General features: G+C 57.0%; 1 protein-coding gene across 5 annotated transcripts in view; it reads right to left on the bottom strand.

Moving 5' to 3' along the window:
* Stab2 (stabilin 2) overlaps window positions 1-18,073 on the bottom strand; it is a 137,434-nt gene that overhangs the window by 328 nt on the left and 119,033 nt on the right. For 3 of the 5 annotated variants that reach the window (XM_063255465.1, XM_063255467.1, XM_063255468.1), the window contains 10 exons: window positions 17,368-17,561; window positions 15,765-15,906; window positions 11,977-12,110; window positions 9,882-10,047; window positions 9,643-9,749; window positions 7,616-7,735; window positions 6,008-6,148; window positions 4,891-5,001; window positions 3,877-4,005; window positions 1,848-1,958 (listed from right to left, as the gene is read on the bottom strand). In XM_063255465.1, the coding sequence (XP_063111535.1) occupies window positions 1,848-1,958; window positions 3,877-4,005; window positions 4,891-5,001; window positions 6,008-6,148; window positions 7,616-7,735; window positions 9,643-9,749; window positions 9,882-10,047; window positions 11,977-12,110; window positions 15,765-15,906; window positions 17,368-17,561 (1,355 nt within the window). Of the gene's footprint in view, window positions 1-5; window positions 1,542-1,847; window positions 1,959-3,876; window positions 4,006-4,890; window positions 5,002-6,007; window positions 6,149-7,615; window positions 7,736-9,642; window positions 9,750-9,881; window positions 10,048-11,976; window positions 12,111-15,764; window positions 15,907-17,367; window positions 17,562-18,073 lie in introns of those variants that run through there. The other 2 variants (XM_063255466.1, XR_010049463.1) reach the window with 2 other exon arrangements.

Genomic DNA, 18,073 nt, shown 5'->3' with positions numbered 1-18,073 from the left:
TGTCGGGGAGAGGCAGTGAGTCACCAAGGCACATGTTGTGCTGCCCTGAATGCTCTCGGGCTGAGCGTCTGAGGCCTCAATCACGCTTCTGAGCTCGGGAGGCGGGAGTGGGTGCGGGTGCACAGGGCCGCCTCTCCTGGGGCCCACGAAATCCCTGCTGCCTGACCTGCTTACAGGACCCTTGTCAAATCACCTTGACCCCCGTGTGCCCACATGGTGTCTCAAGGGCCGCACCAGAGAGCCTCTCAGGGCGTGAGGGTGGACACTGCAGAGGGGTGTGATTCCCTCCATTCAGGTCCCGGCCCCCCTGCCCTGGTGACCGAGGTTTTAGGATGAGGGTTTGGCTGTCTGCAGCTCTGACGGGCACCGAGGCTGGGGTCAGCAGCATGGTGTGGGGTAGCAGAGGTCCTGCCGGGTGGCATTCACGGTGCCCTGGACTGGCTGCAAGGACTGTGCAGGGTCCCCACCCCTCCCTGTGAAAGGCACAAGCTCCCGGCTGCACCCTGGGGGGCCTGGTCACAGCTGAACCCTGGTCCTAGGGTGTTGTCACCTGACTCAGGCGAGTCAGTGATGCACAGAGTCCTGGGGGAGGACAGAGCTGGGGAGGAATGGACCACGTCGGATGGAAGCTGGCTGTGTCTCCTCCGCTTTAGTTTGTTTGTTTGGCTTTTGGAGCCAGGATCTTGCTCTGTAATTAAGGCTGGCCTTGAACTCACTATGTGGCCCAGGCTACCCTCGAACTCATGGTGATCTTCCTGCCTCAGCCTCTCAAGTGCTGGGATGGCAGGTGTGCTCCATCACGCCCTGACCCTCTATTTTTCTAAACATTGATTTCAACCTAATGATACTTACAGAAATAAACTTCTAGTTAATAAATGCAACAGTGTTGAACCCACCCTTGAAATCCACACTTTCAATGGGTTCAGTTAAAAAGCAAAGAAAGATTTGCACCCCGGTTACTTTCCAGTCTATGATGAAGATACTGAGCCCAGTGCCACAGGCATGAAGAGCCATCACAAGACACCGACACCTGGTTTACTCACGAAAATAATGACATCTGTTGCACGGCAAAGCTTAATACCCATGCAAGGAAACGTTTTTGTGACGTTTCAGTGCCAGCCTTTGAAAATCCAGTTACCCACAGCAGGCTGGGGGACGGCACGGTGCCCAGCCGCGCTCTGGCTTGGGTTCTCCCTGTGGGGATGCTGGAGCTGCATGAGCCAAGTTTCCTTGGGGCTGAGGGTGCCCGGCCTGCTGGGTAAACAAAGACCCGTGGCACACTGGCTGGTGTTTCTCTGATCATTACTACAGGAGGGGAGAAGCGAAGTCTTTCTCCAGCGCCTCAGGGCCATGCTGGTGATAAGCGGCAGGCGTACGGTCCACATCCAGCGTGAGCAGGGTTCCCTGCCCAGGGTGCCCCAGGGTGGGAGCCACGTGTCACTAACTCTGGAAATCAAGGGTCCGTCCTGGAAGACCAGAGCAGGGCATCCACCCACACGAGGGGCTCAGAGAAGAAAACCAGCGCCCAAAGCAGGATACAGCTGACCACAGAAAAATCCAGTAAGTGCACAGGGAGAGGAGCTAAAGGCAAGTCAGGGTTTAAGCTCCTCTGTCCACTTAGCACCTGCTACCTCCCAGATGTCTGTGGCAGAGTTCAGCCATCCCCATGCCCTGCCTGGTCCCGAGATTGAGCCCTGGCCTCCTCCAGCTCCCCCACCCCCGATGGTCCCGGGCTTCCACCACTGTCCCTGAGGGAGCCCCGGAGTAGGGACAGGCTGGCCTCTGGGCTGCTGCGGGCTGAGCTTCCCAGTGCTGCCAGGGACTCCCGGGTCCCAGCGCCCACTCACCGCCAGGGGGTTGCAGGCAGGCGCCGAACTCCTGCTTTCCTCATACATAGGGTTTGAGATGTTCTCTGGACGCTGCTTGCCGAGGGCAGCCACATTGATGTCCTCCTCCGACTGTCACAGACACGAGTGTGAGGGCTGAGAGCTGGGGCCGCACCGGGGCGGGGGCGTCCCACATTGGCAGGGACAGCGGCCACCCTGCCTCTGCGAGCCTTTTTCTTTCCCTAGTGCTTTGTGGAGCCAAGACCCATGGTGCAGTCACATGGACCCACTCGTCTGTGTTCCGCTTGGCCGCATCTTGGCCACCCAGGACAGGCACAGAGGGGTTTCCTACCCCATCAGGAGGTGCCCCTGTGCCCGCACTGCAGGACCCCTCCCACCAGGGCAGCCGCGGTGTCAGTGAGTCCTAAGACCCTGGGTGGTGTAGGCCTGGCCTTGAACCTGACATCACAGCATGTACATATTCAGTAAAATGGAATCGCTGTGGTTTGAATGTCCTGATCGAACTCATGCTGAAATTTGATCTCACTGTGTGGTGTGAGAAGGTAGAAATTTAACTATCTTCAGTATCTAGAAGGTGACCAAGGTTAAGGAGGCCACGGGGGTGGGGCCCTAATCAAACGGGTCTGTGGCTCTGCAGGAAGTCAGGAGGCACCGAGCCGGGAGCCCGTCTTGCCAAGCAATGCCCTAGAGGATCTTAGGACTCTGCAGACTCTCCCCTGGTGAGAGGACCTCACCAGGCCTGGCTGCCTGGTCTTGGTCTTGGACCCATGGCCTCTAGGACAGTGAGCTGCTTAGATCTCTGTTCTTTATAAAACATCCAGCCTGTGGTAGCCATGGCAACAGAAAACGGAGAGTGGTTTTGAGATTTTTCTCTTGAGCAGATAAATACGCAAGTTAGTTGTTAGAGGCAAGGAGCTTCTGGGGGTTCACAGCCTTCCCAGGACGATGTTGAGGAGCAGCAGCCCGAGGAACAGGTGGGGTGCTTGACTTTGGGAGGACGAGAGATGCTTGACTTTGGGTAAACACCCCAGAGCCCATTGTTAAAGGTTTCGTCACCAGACCACTTGCTGCTGGGAGGTGGTGGCTTTAGGTGCTGAGGTCTACTGGGGAGGCAGTGGGGTCACCGGGACCCTCGTACCTCCTCCTCCTGTCTCTCTCTGCTTCCTGGCCACCCTGAGGTGAGCCGCTTCTGCCATGAGCTCCCACCCTGACGCTTGGCTTGCTCCAGGCTCAAAGGCAGTGAGCTAAGAGCACAGGGCCTGACGCTTCTGAAGCCGTGAGCCAGAGGGACATTTCCTCCCGCAAAGCGGATCATCTCAGGTGCTTCATCTCAGCACTGCAAGGCTGACTGACACACAGGGTTCCCCGTTCTGCAGTTTGCAGACCTGAGAGGGACCTGGCTATTCTCGTGCAGGGAAGCGAGCTTTGCCTCGGACCGTGTCTGTCCCCGACCTCGCTGCCCCAGCCTCAGGAACTGCTGGGCACAGTGGGTGCTGGCCCAAGGAATCCTCCCTGGTACTGGGGGGCTGATTCCCTGGCAGCCCTCACGGTCCTCACCGTGCCCTGTCTCAGCCAGGAGGTACCCGTGTGGGTCCTCCTAGGGGCAGAAACCCCACCCGGGGGCAGGAAGCATGTGGACTGCTCTTGCTTCCTCATTCCCTGAGGTCCCGAAGCAGCCGAGCCCAGGAGGGTGGCGTCTGAGGGAACCCTGCTGGGTCTGACCCCCGCAGAACCATGGCTGCCACTGCGGGGGGGCCTGACCAGGCGATGGGGGTGGGAAGCGGGGTTGATGCCTTGTCCTCTAAGCTGGTTACCATGGCAGCAGGGTGCCGTAAAGTGGGGCTCTGCACACGGCAGAAGTTAAGTGGCTCGAGGTCCTCGCCAGAAACTGCTCCGGACCATGTGGACTCCAGAACCACGAGCCACAGAGAACCTCTGTTCTCCAAACCTCTGCACTCTCGGGCATTCTGTTACAGCAACAGAAAGCAGACGGGGCACCCCCACCTCCACTCCCACTTTTCTCCTTTACCTCGAAACGCTGGAAGCCGATGGCCCTCCGGTTTAGCCGGAAGTAAGAATAGGCCGCCAAAGCGACTGCTCCGGTGATCAGGATGATGGCAGAGAATATCCCCGTCCCCATGCCAGCGTGGGCCGAAGTCTGAACACAGAAAACAGAGTGGTCAGCTCCTAAAGCCAGCGATTGCCCTGGAGAGGAATGCATGCTGGAGTCCACCCTGCTTCCGCTGGCCCAAGCCTCTTGGAGTAATGGAGATAAAAGTAAGAAAAAGTTGGCATGTGTTTAGGGCAGGGCGAGAGGGCAGCTGGAGAGCACGGTGTTGCCCAGCATTGTGAGGTCCTGGGTTGGATCCCTGGTATTGCAAAAAGTAAGTTCGTCTCCACTTTTGCCTGGATCTATTTTAAACCCCTTCTGAGAAATCATTTATTTAAATATATGACAACCCAAAGAGATGGGACACTTATTACTGCTCCCATTTCCTGAAGGACACACCGAGGCGCAGAGGGTGAGTGCCTTCCCAGGGTCACCGAGCTGATGAGTGGTAGACGTGGGCTTTGGAGCTTAGGTGCCCACTTACCACACCGTGGAACTTTCCAGTGGGTGGCAGCTCGCCCTCCGAGGGGGAAAGTTACAATACTGACAGTTCCCGCACCCTGGGTGTGCCGTGTCCTACATTCCAGCTGTTTTATATTTCATAACTCATGGTCTTCCCCAAACCCAGGTCGGGAACCGTTAGGCTCTGCACGCTTTGCAGCTGAGAAGCCTGCACTGCCAGGTGCTGCCCGGCAGGGCACCAAACCAGAGCCCAGGGGTCTCCTGAGGGCTCCTCCACGGCCCTCCTTCCTCCACAAATCTGAAAGGTGGGCGTGTGGGAGCTGGGATGGCATGGGCCAGGCTGGGTGACCCCAGGGCCAGGGCCCTGGCGGTGGGACTCTGCCATCTCCCCAGGGGAGGGTAGGAACAGCCCTTCCAGCAGGCGGTTGTGCCCGGGGAGTGGGCACGGGGCTTTGCCCTGGTGCTACTCACCACTGGTGCAGGGGGTGCCTTTAAAGGCCTGGAAATAACATGGATGACTCCGTTGGCGGCAAACATGTCCCACAGCACGATGGCTCTTCCATCTACAAACCTGGTCTCGTTCTAGGGAAAGAAAGGTGCTTGCAGCTCCTCGACCACCCCCCTTTCCTCCCCTGTGGGCCCCCCTTCCAGGAGCCATTCTCGGCAAGTCACAAGTGTGGCCCACTGGATCTCTACCACTGCCTATGGTTTAGCTACGGTGGAGGGTCACTGAGCTCATTAGTGCCACCACCATTATCATCACTGCCTTAGTCACCACTGTCATCACGGTCACCATCATCACCACCATCATTAACTGCCATCACCACCACCTGCCTCCTCCTCCTCATCACTGAGGGGCCCAGAACAGGCCACCTCATGTATGCCACTGGGCCTCCTGAGAGCTTCAGCTGAAGGCCCCTAGAAGCAGCAGATGGGGCTGGGCTTCCCGACCCCTTTTCTCCCGGAAAGCGGGTCACAATGTTTCCTGTGGGGGAGGTGCTGCCTGGGACCAGGGCGGGGAGAACTTCACCGGATCTCGTCTGCCCTCGGCTTCTCCCACTCATTTCCCGGTGCCGCAGTCTACGGCTCTGAGCCCAAGCCCTTGCTCTTCCTGCCTCTCCATAAATTAATTTTTATTTACTTAAAAACTGCAGAAGCTCTTGGTCTTAACAGCTTCTCTGGTTTGCATTCTCCGTGTGAAGACTCCTCACGCACATAAAGTAGGAGGTAAACTTGGAGCGAGCGCTTTTCTTCTGGTGACCTTGTCTATCCCAGCTTAAGTCCCTGTCCCTGGCCCAGGCCCGGCCTCTGAGAGGGGGAAGCAAGCTTTCCCGCCCTCCCCGCATTGTCAACCCGTCACCTCCCACCACCCATGGGCACTGCCACCCGGTGCCCTGCATCAGGCGAGGAAGCCAGACAGGAGGCGGAACGCTGGTGCCTGGCCCCACAGAGCAGATGCCGCGGCCGTCTCCAGGGGCGCACAGCCTCCCACTCTGTCTCAGGTTCTCTTTCACCCTGTGACAGCGCGCACCCTGCATGGCAGGAACCTCGGCGCAGCACCGTACCCCGCTCTCCCCGTCTCCCCTACCAGGCTGAGCTCCTCTCGGCTGGTGGTGATGAGCAGCGGACTTCCCAGCGGGGTCCACAGGACGGTACCGTTGACCAGGTCTTCATAATAGACTGCGCTGGCGTTGGCCAGGTGGTGCTCGATGTCCCGCCCGGTCAGGGTCTGAGAGGGAGGAGAGGCAGGAGATGGCCGGGTGCGATCAGTGGCAGGGATACCGCGCTCCCACTTGGAGCCAGGAGCCGGGTCCACCCCTGTCCTATGCAGAGCTTCCCAGTGGCGCCCTGGGAAGAGCGGGGGTAGGGGCCGAGGGGTGGGGTCCCCAGCCCTGCGGTGGTGGGGGGCTGTGCTGGGGGCTGCTGTGTTTCCCTGATGCTTCCTTCGATCATCGGTGGGACCTCTGGATCGTGGGGCTTACAGCTGGCCTGCTGTGAGGAGGCAGAACCTGGTTGAAAGAGGCGGTCAGGGTGGACGTGACCCAGAAGGCCCCCTCTCCCTCCCTGGCTACTTCCTTAACTACCAACCCTCCTCTTCCCCACCGCTGCTCTGTCCTGGAGTGGGCTCACATCGCACCGGGACCTCTCCACCCTGTGAGCCAAGACAAACCTCTCCTGCTTTAAATTCTTGGCTGTTGGGTGTTTTGTCCCAGAGAGGAGTGTAGCTAAGCACCTGCCATCCCTCTGTACCGCATCCTGAGGAACGCTGGTGAGGGGCTCGGCTATGTCGGTGGCCCTGGCTTTTCACCTCTCCCTGCATTCTTAGGGTGAGGGAGCTTTTGTTTGTCTGCTGTTTGAGACTCTGTCTCACTCTGTAGGCAGGTTGGCCTTGAACTTGCCTATGTAGCTGTTATGGTTGATACATTATGGCAACGTGTAAGTTTAACTAAGAGACTCAGCAGAGAGCCAGGGTTCTCACTTTGTAAATGGCCTCAGCCTCTGCAAGAGGGCAAGGAGGTTTCGTGACTGCTGCCCCTGCCCTGGAGGGCGGCAGCCTGCATGCAATATAAAGGAGGAAAAGTGTTCTCTCCATTTTTGCTCGGGCTGCTTTTGCTGGCTGCTGCCTTGAAATGTTGCCCCCATTTCATACCGCTCTGCCCTGGAGCCAGCTAATTATGGACTGAAACCTCCACAAACTGAGCTAAGTAAACCTTTCCTTCTTTCATTTTGGGTGTTGGGTACTTTGTCTTAGCAATGAGAAAAAAGTAACCGAGATAGTAGCCCGGCTGGCCTCCCACTCACAGAGATCCTCCTGCCTCAGCCTCCTGTGCTCTGGGATTACAGGCGTGTGTCACCACATCCGGCCAACCTCTTCCTGTATTTCTGTCTCACTCTGCTTCTTGCTCTGATATGTGGCCTGATGTCTGCTCTCATGCTAGCAAACATGACCAACATTGGCGATGGGGCTCCGTCGTTCCTGCCTCTGCTGTGGGGCAGGCTGTGGGTACAGCCAGTAACTCCACTGTGACTGCCTGGGACTGACCTCAGACCACAGCACGTGAGGCCAGAGGGAGGGCCACCTGACCTGCTGCTCAGTGAGCCTGACAGCTGTGCAGACACTGTGTGAGGGTCACTGTGACCCAGCCTTGACGTGGTGACCGATACCTCCCAGGAGTCCCTGGGGAGCCCCACGCACCTCGTTCTCCCCTAGCTCGATGTTGAGTGGTACGAAGAGGGTGCTGGGGACAGACAGGTTCGTCAGGCGCCTCAGAAACGCCCGGCCTCGGGCTGAGCTGTTGGAGTAGGCCAGTACCTCCTGCGGGGAAGAGGACAGGTCAGCTGGGCAGCCCTGCTGGGCTGGGCCCTGTGCAGCAGCGGGTTACAGGGCGCTGGGTGTCCGGGACCAGAGTCTGACACCATCCTCCAGCCAGGCTCCGCCCCTGCCCAGGCAGAGGGTTCAGGAGAACTTTCCTGTCCCCAGTGAGTCCACAGTCCTAAGCCACGGCTGCCTCACAAACCGCTCCAGCAAGGCGGCTGGAACAGTGCTTTGAAACGTGAGTTACCCCAGTCCTGCCCTGTCCCGTTTCGGGGTTCACCCTTTGCCAAGGCACCATCCTCCTGTGACTGTGTCCCCTCCTAAGCGGGATGGGACCTGCGGTGCTTCTCCCTCCGCCCACACTCCTTGACCAGCGTGTGCACCCCTCGTGCAGTGAACGCTGTTTGTTCTCTCTGCCCGGGTCTGTTTTGGTCACCGACACGCCTTGCTCTTCCTCGCTGAGCTGTGGCCTTGCACAGACGGGGCTGCTGAGGCCGGGGAAGGTGGGTCATTTGCTCGGGGCTTTTGTTCTGCTGCTCTGACACGCTGTCCTGGCCGAGAGGTGGAAACGCTGTCTGCAGTGCTTACGACTTTAGCACGTGACGGCCACCTCGGTGGACACCGTTAGCCTGTGTACAGAGGCTTCCTCTCCGGGTCCTGCCTCTCATGTCTACCTGGACTCTGCCACCTTCGGTGCCCCTGGGAACAGTGGCTCAGACACCAGCTGCTGTGTTCCCCACTGCAAGGGATGATGGGAGGCTGGCAACCCTGAGCCCAGTTCTGGGGTGTGCCCTTGTGTTCTTTGAGTACCAGAGGAAGGGAAGTACGCTCATGAGGTTGTGTGTGAGGACCTTTTCCTTCTAACAGGCGTTTCCTGAGCACCTATCCCGTGCCAGCTACTCGCCAAGATGTTGCCATCTGTGGTCGGCAAAGTGAGGACAGACCCTTCTGTCTTGGGGTTCAGTGCTGTGGCTGGTGCAAGGTTAGCGTGCAAGACAATCAAACCATTCCTCTGATGAACTTAATTCTCTGATGAGCCAACGCAAGCTGGCTCCATGTGGAGTGCGCCCTCCTTTGGACACGACTTGTAGAATCCTGATGGACCTTAGAGGCAGCACCCAAAGGAAACTGATTCCACGTTAGTTGGCTCCCTGGGGAACCACCAGATGAGCTGAGCTCACCATGCTCCTCCTGTCCAGGGAGACAAAGGAGGTTGCACACCTGCAAATAAAGGTGTTGCACTGGCCAGCATGTCCTGTGTGCTGACCACAGGTCAATGCTGCATACCTACCTTCGCATTCAGTGGTCACAGCGATGCTCGGGGCTGGGGTGACCAGCACCTCCATTTTACAGATGAGAAGACTGAGGTTCATAGGGGAAATGAATCTGCTTAAAGTTATGCAACACGAGTGACAAACCCAAGCCTCAAATTCAGACAGGGTGCCTGTTAGAGCTGGCATCTTGGTGTCCCCCAAGAGCTTTATGTGCTCACACTTGGGGCTTCTGGATGGTGGCTGGGCTTTGGGGGCTCAGAATACACTTGCTGTTAGAAGGCAGGGTCTGGCTAGAGGAGACTCAGGAGCCTGGAGGGCTCACTGCCCTCCCCGACTCCTCCCTCTGCTGGCTGCTTCCCAGCCACTGCGCTGCGAGCAGCTGTCCTGCATGAGGCCTCTGCCATGCTGCTGCTGCTTGGGAGCCGGCCAGCCACGGACTGCACCGTGAGCCACAGTAGCCTCTCCTCCTCTGAGCTGCGAGACTTGGGCCTGGCCTCTCAGCCATGAGACAGTGACTCAGACCTGGCCCAGCACCGAGCTCTAAGCCCCAACGACAGTGAGCCTTCGGCTCCTGCCATGTGCCCACATCTCTGCTGGCCACTGAGAGGCAAGCCGCCCCGGCAGGGCACCTACCGTCAGGAAGACGTTGAGCGTGGAGGAGGACATCAGGACCTGCAGCAGGTTCCCGCTGCACGAGGTGCCGTCTCCCACGTAGCCTGCCTTGCAGGTGCAGTTCACATCTGGAAGCAGAGGTGCACAGGGTCTCACTCCCCGTGAGGCAGGGGCTCGCCTTGGGAGACGGGCTGGGGCCGGCTTGGCCGGGTGGCCGGGCAGCAGGGCAGCCTGGAGCCCCGAGCGGGCCAGGGCTTTACCTTTCATGCGGTAGCAGAAGACGTCCCACACCTCGCTCTTGTTGGTCCTGACCCCGTAGTCCACGATGCCCACGGCGCCGCCGCCACACTTCCGGGAGGAGTAGGCTGTGGGGTAGGCCACGTGCCCGCTGTCCAGCCAGCCTGCCGAGCAGAGGTGATACCCAGCCTGCAGGGAGAGATGACCACCGCGGGTCGGCTGCTGTCCCTGACCTGTCCAGGAACTTCTCGGTCAGTGTCAGAGTCCCTCCCGGCCAATAATCTTTTTGGATGCCTTTTTGAGACAGGGTTTCACTGTGCAGTTCAGGCTGGCCTTGAACTCACGTTGCGCCTCCTGCCTCAGTTTCCCCAGTGCTGGATTACAGGCATGCACCTCCATGCCCGGCTGGTCACTAAAGTTTTGTTGACCAAGCCACTGGATGCATGAAGGTGGTGTCCTCCCTCTCTGGTAGGTGTCCAAGTCCTTCATGCCCATTTCTCTTCTCTTTGCTCTTGAGAAAGATTTGCAAATGACCAGGGAACAATGTGTGTCTGTCGAGTTGTGTTAGTTATCACAAATGCATTTGTAGACAGGAACTCGCAGTCAGCCATTTACCCCGGTGCAATGTTTTTCTGGTTATGAGTTAGTAAAATTCTGGTGACGGAGTCTAAGTCTTCACCACCTTCCTCTTCACGACCATCACCACTGCATCACTGGAGAATTTTCCTGGGGCCACATTCTCTTGCAAGAGCTTTTCACATGCCAACATCTTTTGCTCTCAGATCAACCCTACGAGGTAGGAACTTTTAAAATCCTTGTACTATAATTACGGTAACCAAGGCAAAGAGAAGTTAACTGGCTCAGTCATACGGACAGCAGGTAGCAGATTCAAAGTCAGGGAGTCCATCGACGTCTCTCAATAAGTCTAAACACGAGCTCCTCCTGTGTGTCACACTACCTTGAGCCACAAGTGCACCATGCAGGAAAGGGGCGTGGTGGCTTGGTGAAGGCCATGCAATAAACAGGCAGAGAGCAGGGTCTTGGGCCCCCCAAGACCTGGGCGGCAGTATCTCAGGGCTTTGTTCATGGTTCAGACACATCAGGTCTGTAGAGTGCGTTGGTGGAGACGGAGATTGGAGGAGGATACAGCCCCTGGACAGTCACTTCTGCTTCCGGTGAGAAATCACCAGCAGGTGATGCCAAGAGCTGGCTTTTCTAAGTGGGCATGCTTCTGGGTTCAGAGCTGAGTAAGGGAGCACCCTGAGTGGGGCAGAGAGCCCCGCATCCTCCCTGCTGGGGGCCCGGGCCGTCCCCATGCATTCCCCTCACGGCCCCGCAGCCGCAGAGCTCAGGCCATCCAGAGAACCTCGGCTGGGGTGCAGGTCCAGAGAGATCAGCTCTGAGCCACGGGAGATCAGCTCTGAGCCACGGACGTTGGTCTCTCTGCTTCAAGCAGTGACGTCTGCACTTCAGTCTCTGCCTCTGCTTTAACAGCTGGGTGTTACAGTCAAGAATAGACTTTTGGGATCAGCAGGGTACAGGTGAATGCTGCGTTGCTGTGGTTTAATCTACAATGTCCCCCAAAGGTCCCACGTTCCAAGGAGCGGTCGCTGGGGGCATGGCTGATCTCCGGAACTCCTGCTGTCTGGGCTTCCTCTCTGCTCTGAGCTGATCAGCTCTTCCCACATGCTGTCCTGGGTGCTGTCTGTCTTGGGGCCAGGGGACCATGGATGAACCCACTGCGATTGTGACGCCAAACAAACCTCGCCTCCTTTAAGTTACAGTGATGGGTATTTTGTCCCAGCAGAGAGAAAAGAAATACACGGATCCACCGTGTGTCTCTAGGCTGGGAGACATTAGACATTTCCTCAGCTTTCCCAAGCCTCAGTTTCCCTATCTGTAAAACATCTTACAAGGTGTTGTACGGATGGATAATAATGTCAACGAAGCACTCAAAGCCAGCGCCTGGTACACATGGATGCTGGACACTGGACACAAGGAGTCATCCATCGCTCCTGGAGCTTCCTGGATTTGCCCCTCCAGGGCCAACAGCCCAGAGCTCCCCCGTCTGAGGAGGTGGCACCCCCTGCCTGTGGATGCTGTCTCCCCGGGACCCACCTTTTGGGCATAAGAGAGCTGGTTATAGGTGGCCACGGTTGCAGCTTCGCTGGCACAGGTTGCTCTGGCCGTGTCAAAGGTCAGCTTGTACTGGCCCAGCGGGGAGCGGACATGGAACACCCCAACAGTGGTATCTAGAAGGGGAAAGAGGAGCCGGCCCATTGGCCCAGCTGGTTAATGGCTCTGGTTCCACCAAAGCCCTTCGAAAGACTTCCACAGGGGACACCGAAGCCACACCCCCTAGTCACACTGAGGACACTGCTGAGCGAATTTCTTCTCTAACCGTGGAGACAGCCCGAGTCCAGCGAGGCTGGAGCACAGCTAGAACGGCTATCACCCAGGAGGTGAACCTAGCCAGCGCCTCGGAGGACGTGAGCCGTGAGGTCCCCTGCAGCACGGCCACTACTGGACGCCCTGCGGAGGTTCCTCGGAAACTAGACACTGAGCTGCTGCGTCATTCTGCCACCCGGCTCTGGGTGTCTGCTCAGGAAGGGGGTCAGCTGTCAAAGAGAAGCCAGCACGCCGGCCAGCGCAAGGCAGCCCTCTGTACAACCTCCAGATCCGGAGTGGACCTCCGTGTCCATCAAGAGATGGATGGACAAGGAAAACATGCTACGGCCACATGGTGGAAGGCACTCAGCCGCCAAAAAGAATGGGATTTTGTTCAGTAGGTTACATGAGGTAAGCAGGCCAGAAAGTGACTGAACTTGTGCATGGAAGCCAAAGATGAGAAGATTACTGCGGGTACCAGAGGCTGCACAGGGCGGAGGAGGGGGAGGGGAAGGGGGAGGGCTGGGGGAGGGGAGGGGCTGGAGGAGGGGAAGGGGGAGGGCTGGGGGAGGGGAAGGACTGGGGAGGGGAGGAGGAGGGCTGGGGGAGGGGAGGAGGGGGATGGGCAGTGGGCGGGCAGTGGGTTAGAAGTCAGGGGTGGAGGAGGAATAATTTGGTGCTTCCTTGCTTGGTATGGTGACTGTGGTTAAAATGCTATGCTGAACATTTCACCATCGCTGGAAGGAAGGACTGAACGTTCAATCACAGATGACAAATGTGTGAGCTTAGACGTGCAAAAGCCCTTAATTACTGCACAGTGTGCACGTGTGGAAACATCACCCTGAACCCTGTGTGGACGATTGTTATGTGCCTGTTACAAATAAAAAGCATTTTTATTGTAGAAACTGGGGTACCTCAGAAACATAAATTCGTCTGTATTCTTATCCTCGAAAAATAGCCATTGCTCCTAGGCTAATATTTTTGTGAACCAGAATTTTTACTTCTTGGGTCACTTTCAATTTGCCAGCTCCACACCCTTCCAGTCTGTTTTCTATTCATCTCGGCATCACACAGACTATAAATGTGGTAGCAAACTGCATAGTTTTCAGAAATTAAAAGCATTAACATTGAATCATGATTATTTGTCAGTATCATACATTTTCACTGGTAATAGGATTTCTCCTCTCATATTTATAACTGGATAATTTTTGTAACATTTACAGCCATCAGAACACATATTAAGGTATATTTTTGCCAGTGACTCTGTACATATTTTGGTCTCTGAGTGTTTTTTTTAAAAGTTTTTAAGAAATTTCCAGGAAAATGGCGAGTGGTGAGCAGGAAGAAAGAAACTCTCTGTTTTGGGGTGCAGACCCCGGGACACAGCAGCCTGGGGAGGAGGAGGAGGAGGAGGAGGAGGTGGGTACCAGAGATGCAGGAAGGGTCTACATTGAACCTTAAGCCCACGGAGAGAGAGAATTCAGGAGCCCAGCAAAACGGGAGATCCAGGGGCAGCTGCTGGCCAGGGAGGACCAGCAAGGAAGCCGCCTCCGCCCCTGTCCCCCCACATCCATAAGCAACTGGATGAGACGCGGCTGAGACCGTCATAACTGAAGTAGGGAGCAGCCCAGCATCTGTGCCGTTTGACTGACTGTGCAGGCCTGCGGCTGGAGACCGAGCCACCATTCAGAGGGTAACAGCACGCACTGTGGGGAGATCGCGGATTCCTGTCATCCTAGCACTGATTTGCTGTGTTTTCTTTTACTGTTCTTATTCCCTTTAAAATAAAAAACAGTTTCTAAGGAAACCATTTGTGGTCCCCTTGCTATCCTAATGGTGTTTGTTATCTGCTCCTAGCTGACATCTTTTCCAGCCACACAACTGCGCGCAGAGACGGGCGGCAGCACAGGAACAGGGTCATCCTGTTCATTATACAGACCACGGGAGGCACTTCCTCCCACCGAGCTGGGTCACAGCCGCAGGCTGAGCCATCTCCTGGCTTCCACCATGGCAAGGCGCCGTTCCTGTTGACATCACATATTTTTGCGGGGCCAGAGTGCAGGGATGGAGCACAGGGCCTCACACAGGCTGGGCAAGCATGTGTCACCGCTGAGCTCATCTTCAGCCCTTTTATTTCGAGACGAAGTTGCAATCCTCCTGCCTTGGCCCTGGGATTAGCCGGGATTTTAGGCATGTCCACTGTGCCCGGCACGACCACACATTTCCTAATAGTGCCTTTGAGTGCATGACCTTCCGGGGAGGACTCCTGCAGACGGAGGTGCAGAGTCCTGGGGTTCCCGGGATGCTTCTCTGGTGCACATTTGCCAGCTGGCTGCCACGGAGCTGTGCCAAGGGAGTGTGGGCACCTCCTCACAGGTGGGCGGCAGGCACTGCCCAGCCCCCTTCCTACCAAGGTTAAACTGCATGTTCTCAGGGAAGGGGGGCCCTGGAGCCGGGTGAAGCCGTCAGCGGGTGCGATTTTCACCTGTGAGGGAGCTGAGGGTCCAGCAGGACCGGCCTCATGACACATGCCCTAAGGAGAACCTGCTATAATGGCCTATGCCGGGGATTCCCAGCACTCTGGGAGGCTGAGGCAGGAGGACTGCAAATTCAAGCTCAGCCCGGGCAGCTGAGCAGCTTAGCCAAACTCTGTTACCAAATAAAAGATAAAAAGGTGGGAGGGGGCTGAGGACACCCCTCAGGCAGAGGCTCAGGTGGGCTGCCCCCCAACCTCGCCTGACTGCAGGGACTCCTGGGAAGAGTGGACCGCGTCCATCCTGTCTATGCATTTTTTCTTTTGCTTGTTCTCTCTCTCGCTCAGAAGGGATTGAGGCACTCAGGGTCTGATGTCTGACAGTGTGACAGCAGCAGCTGTCATGCAGACACGTGACCTCAGCGTGGCCGCAGGAATGGCTCTGAAGGCAGGATGCCCCTCCCTGCTCGGGGCTGGGTGTGGGGTCCTTCGTGGCTTTTTTTTTTTTTTTGGCCTGAGACAGGGTCCCGCTGTGCAGTGCAGGCTGGCCTTGAGCTCACTTTGTAGCCCAGGCTGGTCTCAAACTTGCAGCGATCCTCCTGCCTCAGCCTCCCGAGTGCTGGGATTGCAGGCATGAGCCACCACGCGCAGCCCCTCATGGTTTTCCTCCAGCGGGCCGTGGATCCCCGTGGCATCTGGGCCTTTGTCCTTCCGCGGGCCTTTTTCTTCCTTCTGTTTTCTTAGTTTTGCTGTACCAGCCGTTGATTGCAAGCCTTTTTTTCCATATTTGTTTCGTCTTTTTCTTTTTTTTATCAGTACCGGGGATTGAACTCACAACCACACACTTGCAAGGCAGGCGCTTATGCCACTGAGCTAAAGCCCCAGCCCCGATTGCAAGCCTTTTAACCCCTGGGGAGTACAGCCCTCCGCTGGCCTCTGGGCCGTTGCCAGGGTGACCCAGCTCCTCGGGGAAAGTGAGCCCCCTCCCCGCCCCAGCCCCCACCGACGGCTCCGCCCCCCAGCCCGCAGCCCCGCCCACACTGACCCTGGAAGTGGAGGTCAGCACAGTCGGCGTCCGGATGGCACTGCCCATTGTCCTGCAGACAGCGGTCCAGGGGCAGCTGCTCGGGTTCGCAGTCCAGCCCGTCCCCCACGTAGTGGCTCTTACATTTACACTTGCGCTTGCCCTGCGGGAAGAGGGGGAGCCGGCAGGTGCCTCGAGATGCCTCCAGCAGCCGAGGGGTGCAGAAGGACCCACTGGGGATGAGGCCCGCGATGGCACGTGTCGCCCTCTGCACCTCGGTGTAAGGCCACTTTGTCCCGCCCCTCCCCCAGCATCCTGCACCGAGTGGCTCCCCAGTCCCTTTCCGGCCACATGTTGGCTCTGGGAAATCCACATCCCGGAGGACTGGCTCCTCCTTGGCCTTGTAGACAGGGACCTGGTAGAACTTCCTATTCCTGTATCCCTAGCTGGCGCCCGTAGCACATGGTAAGTGCTTGGCGACCATGGACTGAATCAGTGAATGACCTCATGGGATTGCCACGAAGACCCGAAGATGTCTGTAAATTAGGCCCATTTTACAGATGAGAAAACCAAGGCTCTGAGAGGCTAAGAAGCCAGGCTCAGAGTAGCTGGCTTGACCGTCCTGGAGCCAAGGCTCAAAGATTGTCTGATGTAGATCCACGTTGGTAACCGGGCTGGGCGTCCCTCTGGCCCACTGCAGCCACCAGCACAAGTCCCATTCCCGATGGACCTGAGCAAGTGCCACCGTGAGGCCATTTTTCAGCTTTTGCTTTAAATCCTGAATAATTTATAAGGAAGTGGGGAAGACACAGGCTGCCCTCAGCTAACACCTCCCACTTAACAGCTTAGCTAGCCGCAGGGCCCTGGTCCAAAGTAAAAATTAATGTTGTTTCCTATTAACGGCACAAGAGGCTTCCTGTGGGTTTCACAGTTTTCCCAGTAATGTCCCCCCGTTTTTTCCCCCAAGGATGTTGTGATGGCTTAGGGTTAGTGCTGCCCCACAGTCTCCTGTGCTCTGAGGTGGGGCTTGTGAGGTGACAGGATCATGGGGGGCTACGTTTATGATCCACGGATGAGCTCATGGCGGCACGGCTGTTGGGAGGTGCAGCCCGGTTGGAAGAGGGGGTCCTGGGGTGTGACCCGGAGGATGCATCTCCCTACTTGGCTCCTCTGTTATCTCTGCTTCCCGGCTGCCATGGGTGAGCAGCTTTCTTCCGCCCATACCCTTCTGCCCTGATGTTTCTGCGTGGAGCTGGTCAGCCATGGACTGAATGCCCTGAACCATAAGCCAAACTACACCTCTCCTTCTCTACACTGTGGGCACTGAGAAGGAAAAAAAGCAGGGGCTGAGGATTTAGCTCAGCGGCTTAAGTGCCTGCCTGGCAAGTGCAAGGTCGTGAGTTTGATCCCTGGCTAAGAAAAAACAAGTGTGGGTGTTGGATGTTGCCTTCCAGCAATGAGAGTGACTAACACGGATGGCAGATGGCATTTAACAAGAAACAGGCAGAGGAGGGAAAGAAAGCACAGAGAGAGAGGACAGAGAGGAAGCAGAGGCCAGGCAGGCAGAGCGAGAAGCCGAGCCCCGCCCGAGGGCCGCTTGGCCCCACACTCCTGGGCTACGCACCGGCCCAGTCATCTTGCAGGTGGCATGCTCGTGGCACCCCCCGTTGAGGCCATCCGCGCAGGGGTCTATTTTCACACAACTGTAGCCATCTCCCTGGTAGCCGTTAGGGCAGCTGCAAGAGACCGTGGTGTTCTTCTGGGAGCACTGGGCCACCTTCGCACAGCCTCCGTTGTTCTGTTTGCAGAAATCCACAGCTGCAAGAAGTGAGGGGTCTCCATGAGCCATCACGTGTGTTGCTGGGACTTCACTGGGGAATGGTCAGCCAGCCCTGCCCCAGTGCGTTGGGGGGTAAATGGGCTTTGGCAAGGCTGTGCCTTTGCTCCCAGCCCCTGTAGCCTCTGTGTGAGGCTTTGCAACTCCAGTGTACTGTAATATCCTCACAGATCTGTCTACTTCTGTCTATGCCATTGCTTACCTATAGGCTCACTTGGGTAGCCGTGTACAGGCTGACCTTGGGTTTTTATTATGTGCGTGTGTGCAGAGTTAGAGCAGCATGGGACACCTGGTGAGGCAGATCTTGTTAACCCTGTTCTGCAGATGACCAAACCGAGGCTCAGGGAGCTTCACAGAACTGACAACTGCTGGCACACAGCAGGGCTGAGATGCTAACGAAGGCTAATTTGGCCTTGCTGTGTTGGCTTGGCTCTTGGGAACTTGACTTTCATGATCTCCCAAATTTCATCCTCAAAGTAGACTAGCGGCAGGT

This window comes from Cavia porcellus, unplaced genomic scaffold (genome assembly GCF_034190915.1).
Source record: "Cavia porcellus strain 051 isolate PalLab524CR breed Dunkin Hartley unplaced genomic scaffold, mCavPor4.1 scaffold_8, whole genome shotgun sequence".
In the NCBI taxonomy this organism is placed as follows: Eukaryota; Metazoa; Chordata; class Mammalia; order Rodentia; family Caviidae; genus Cavia; species Cavia porcellus.
This window is presented reverse-complemented; position numbering and strand designations above follow the sequence as displayed.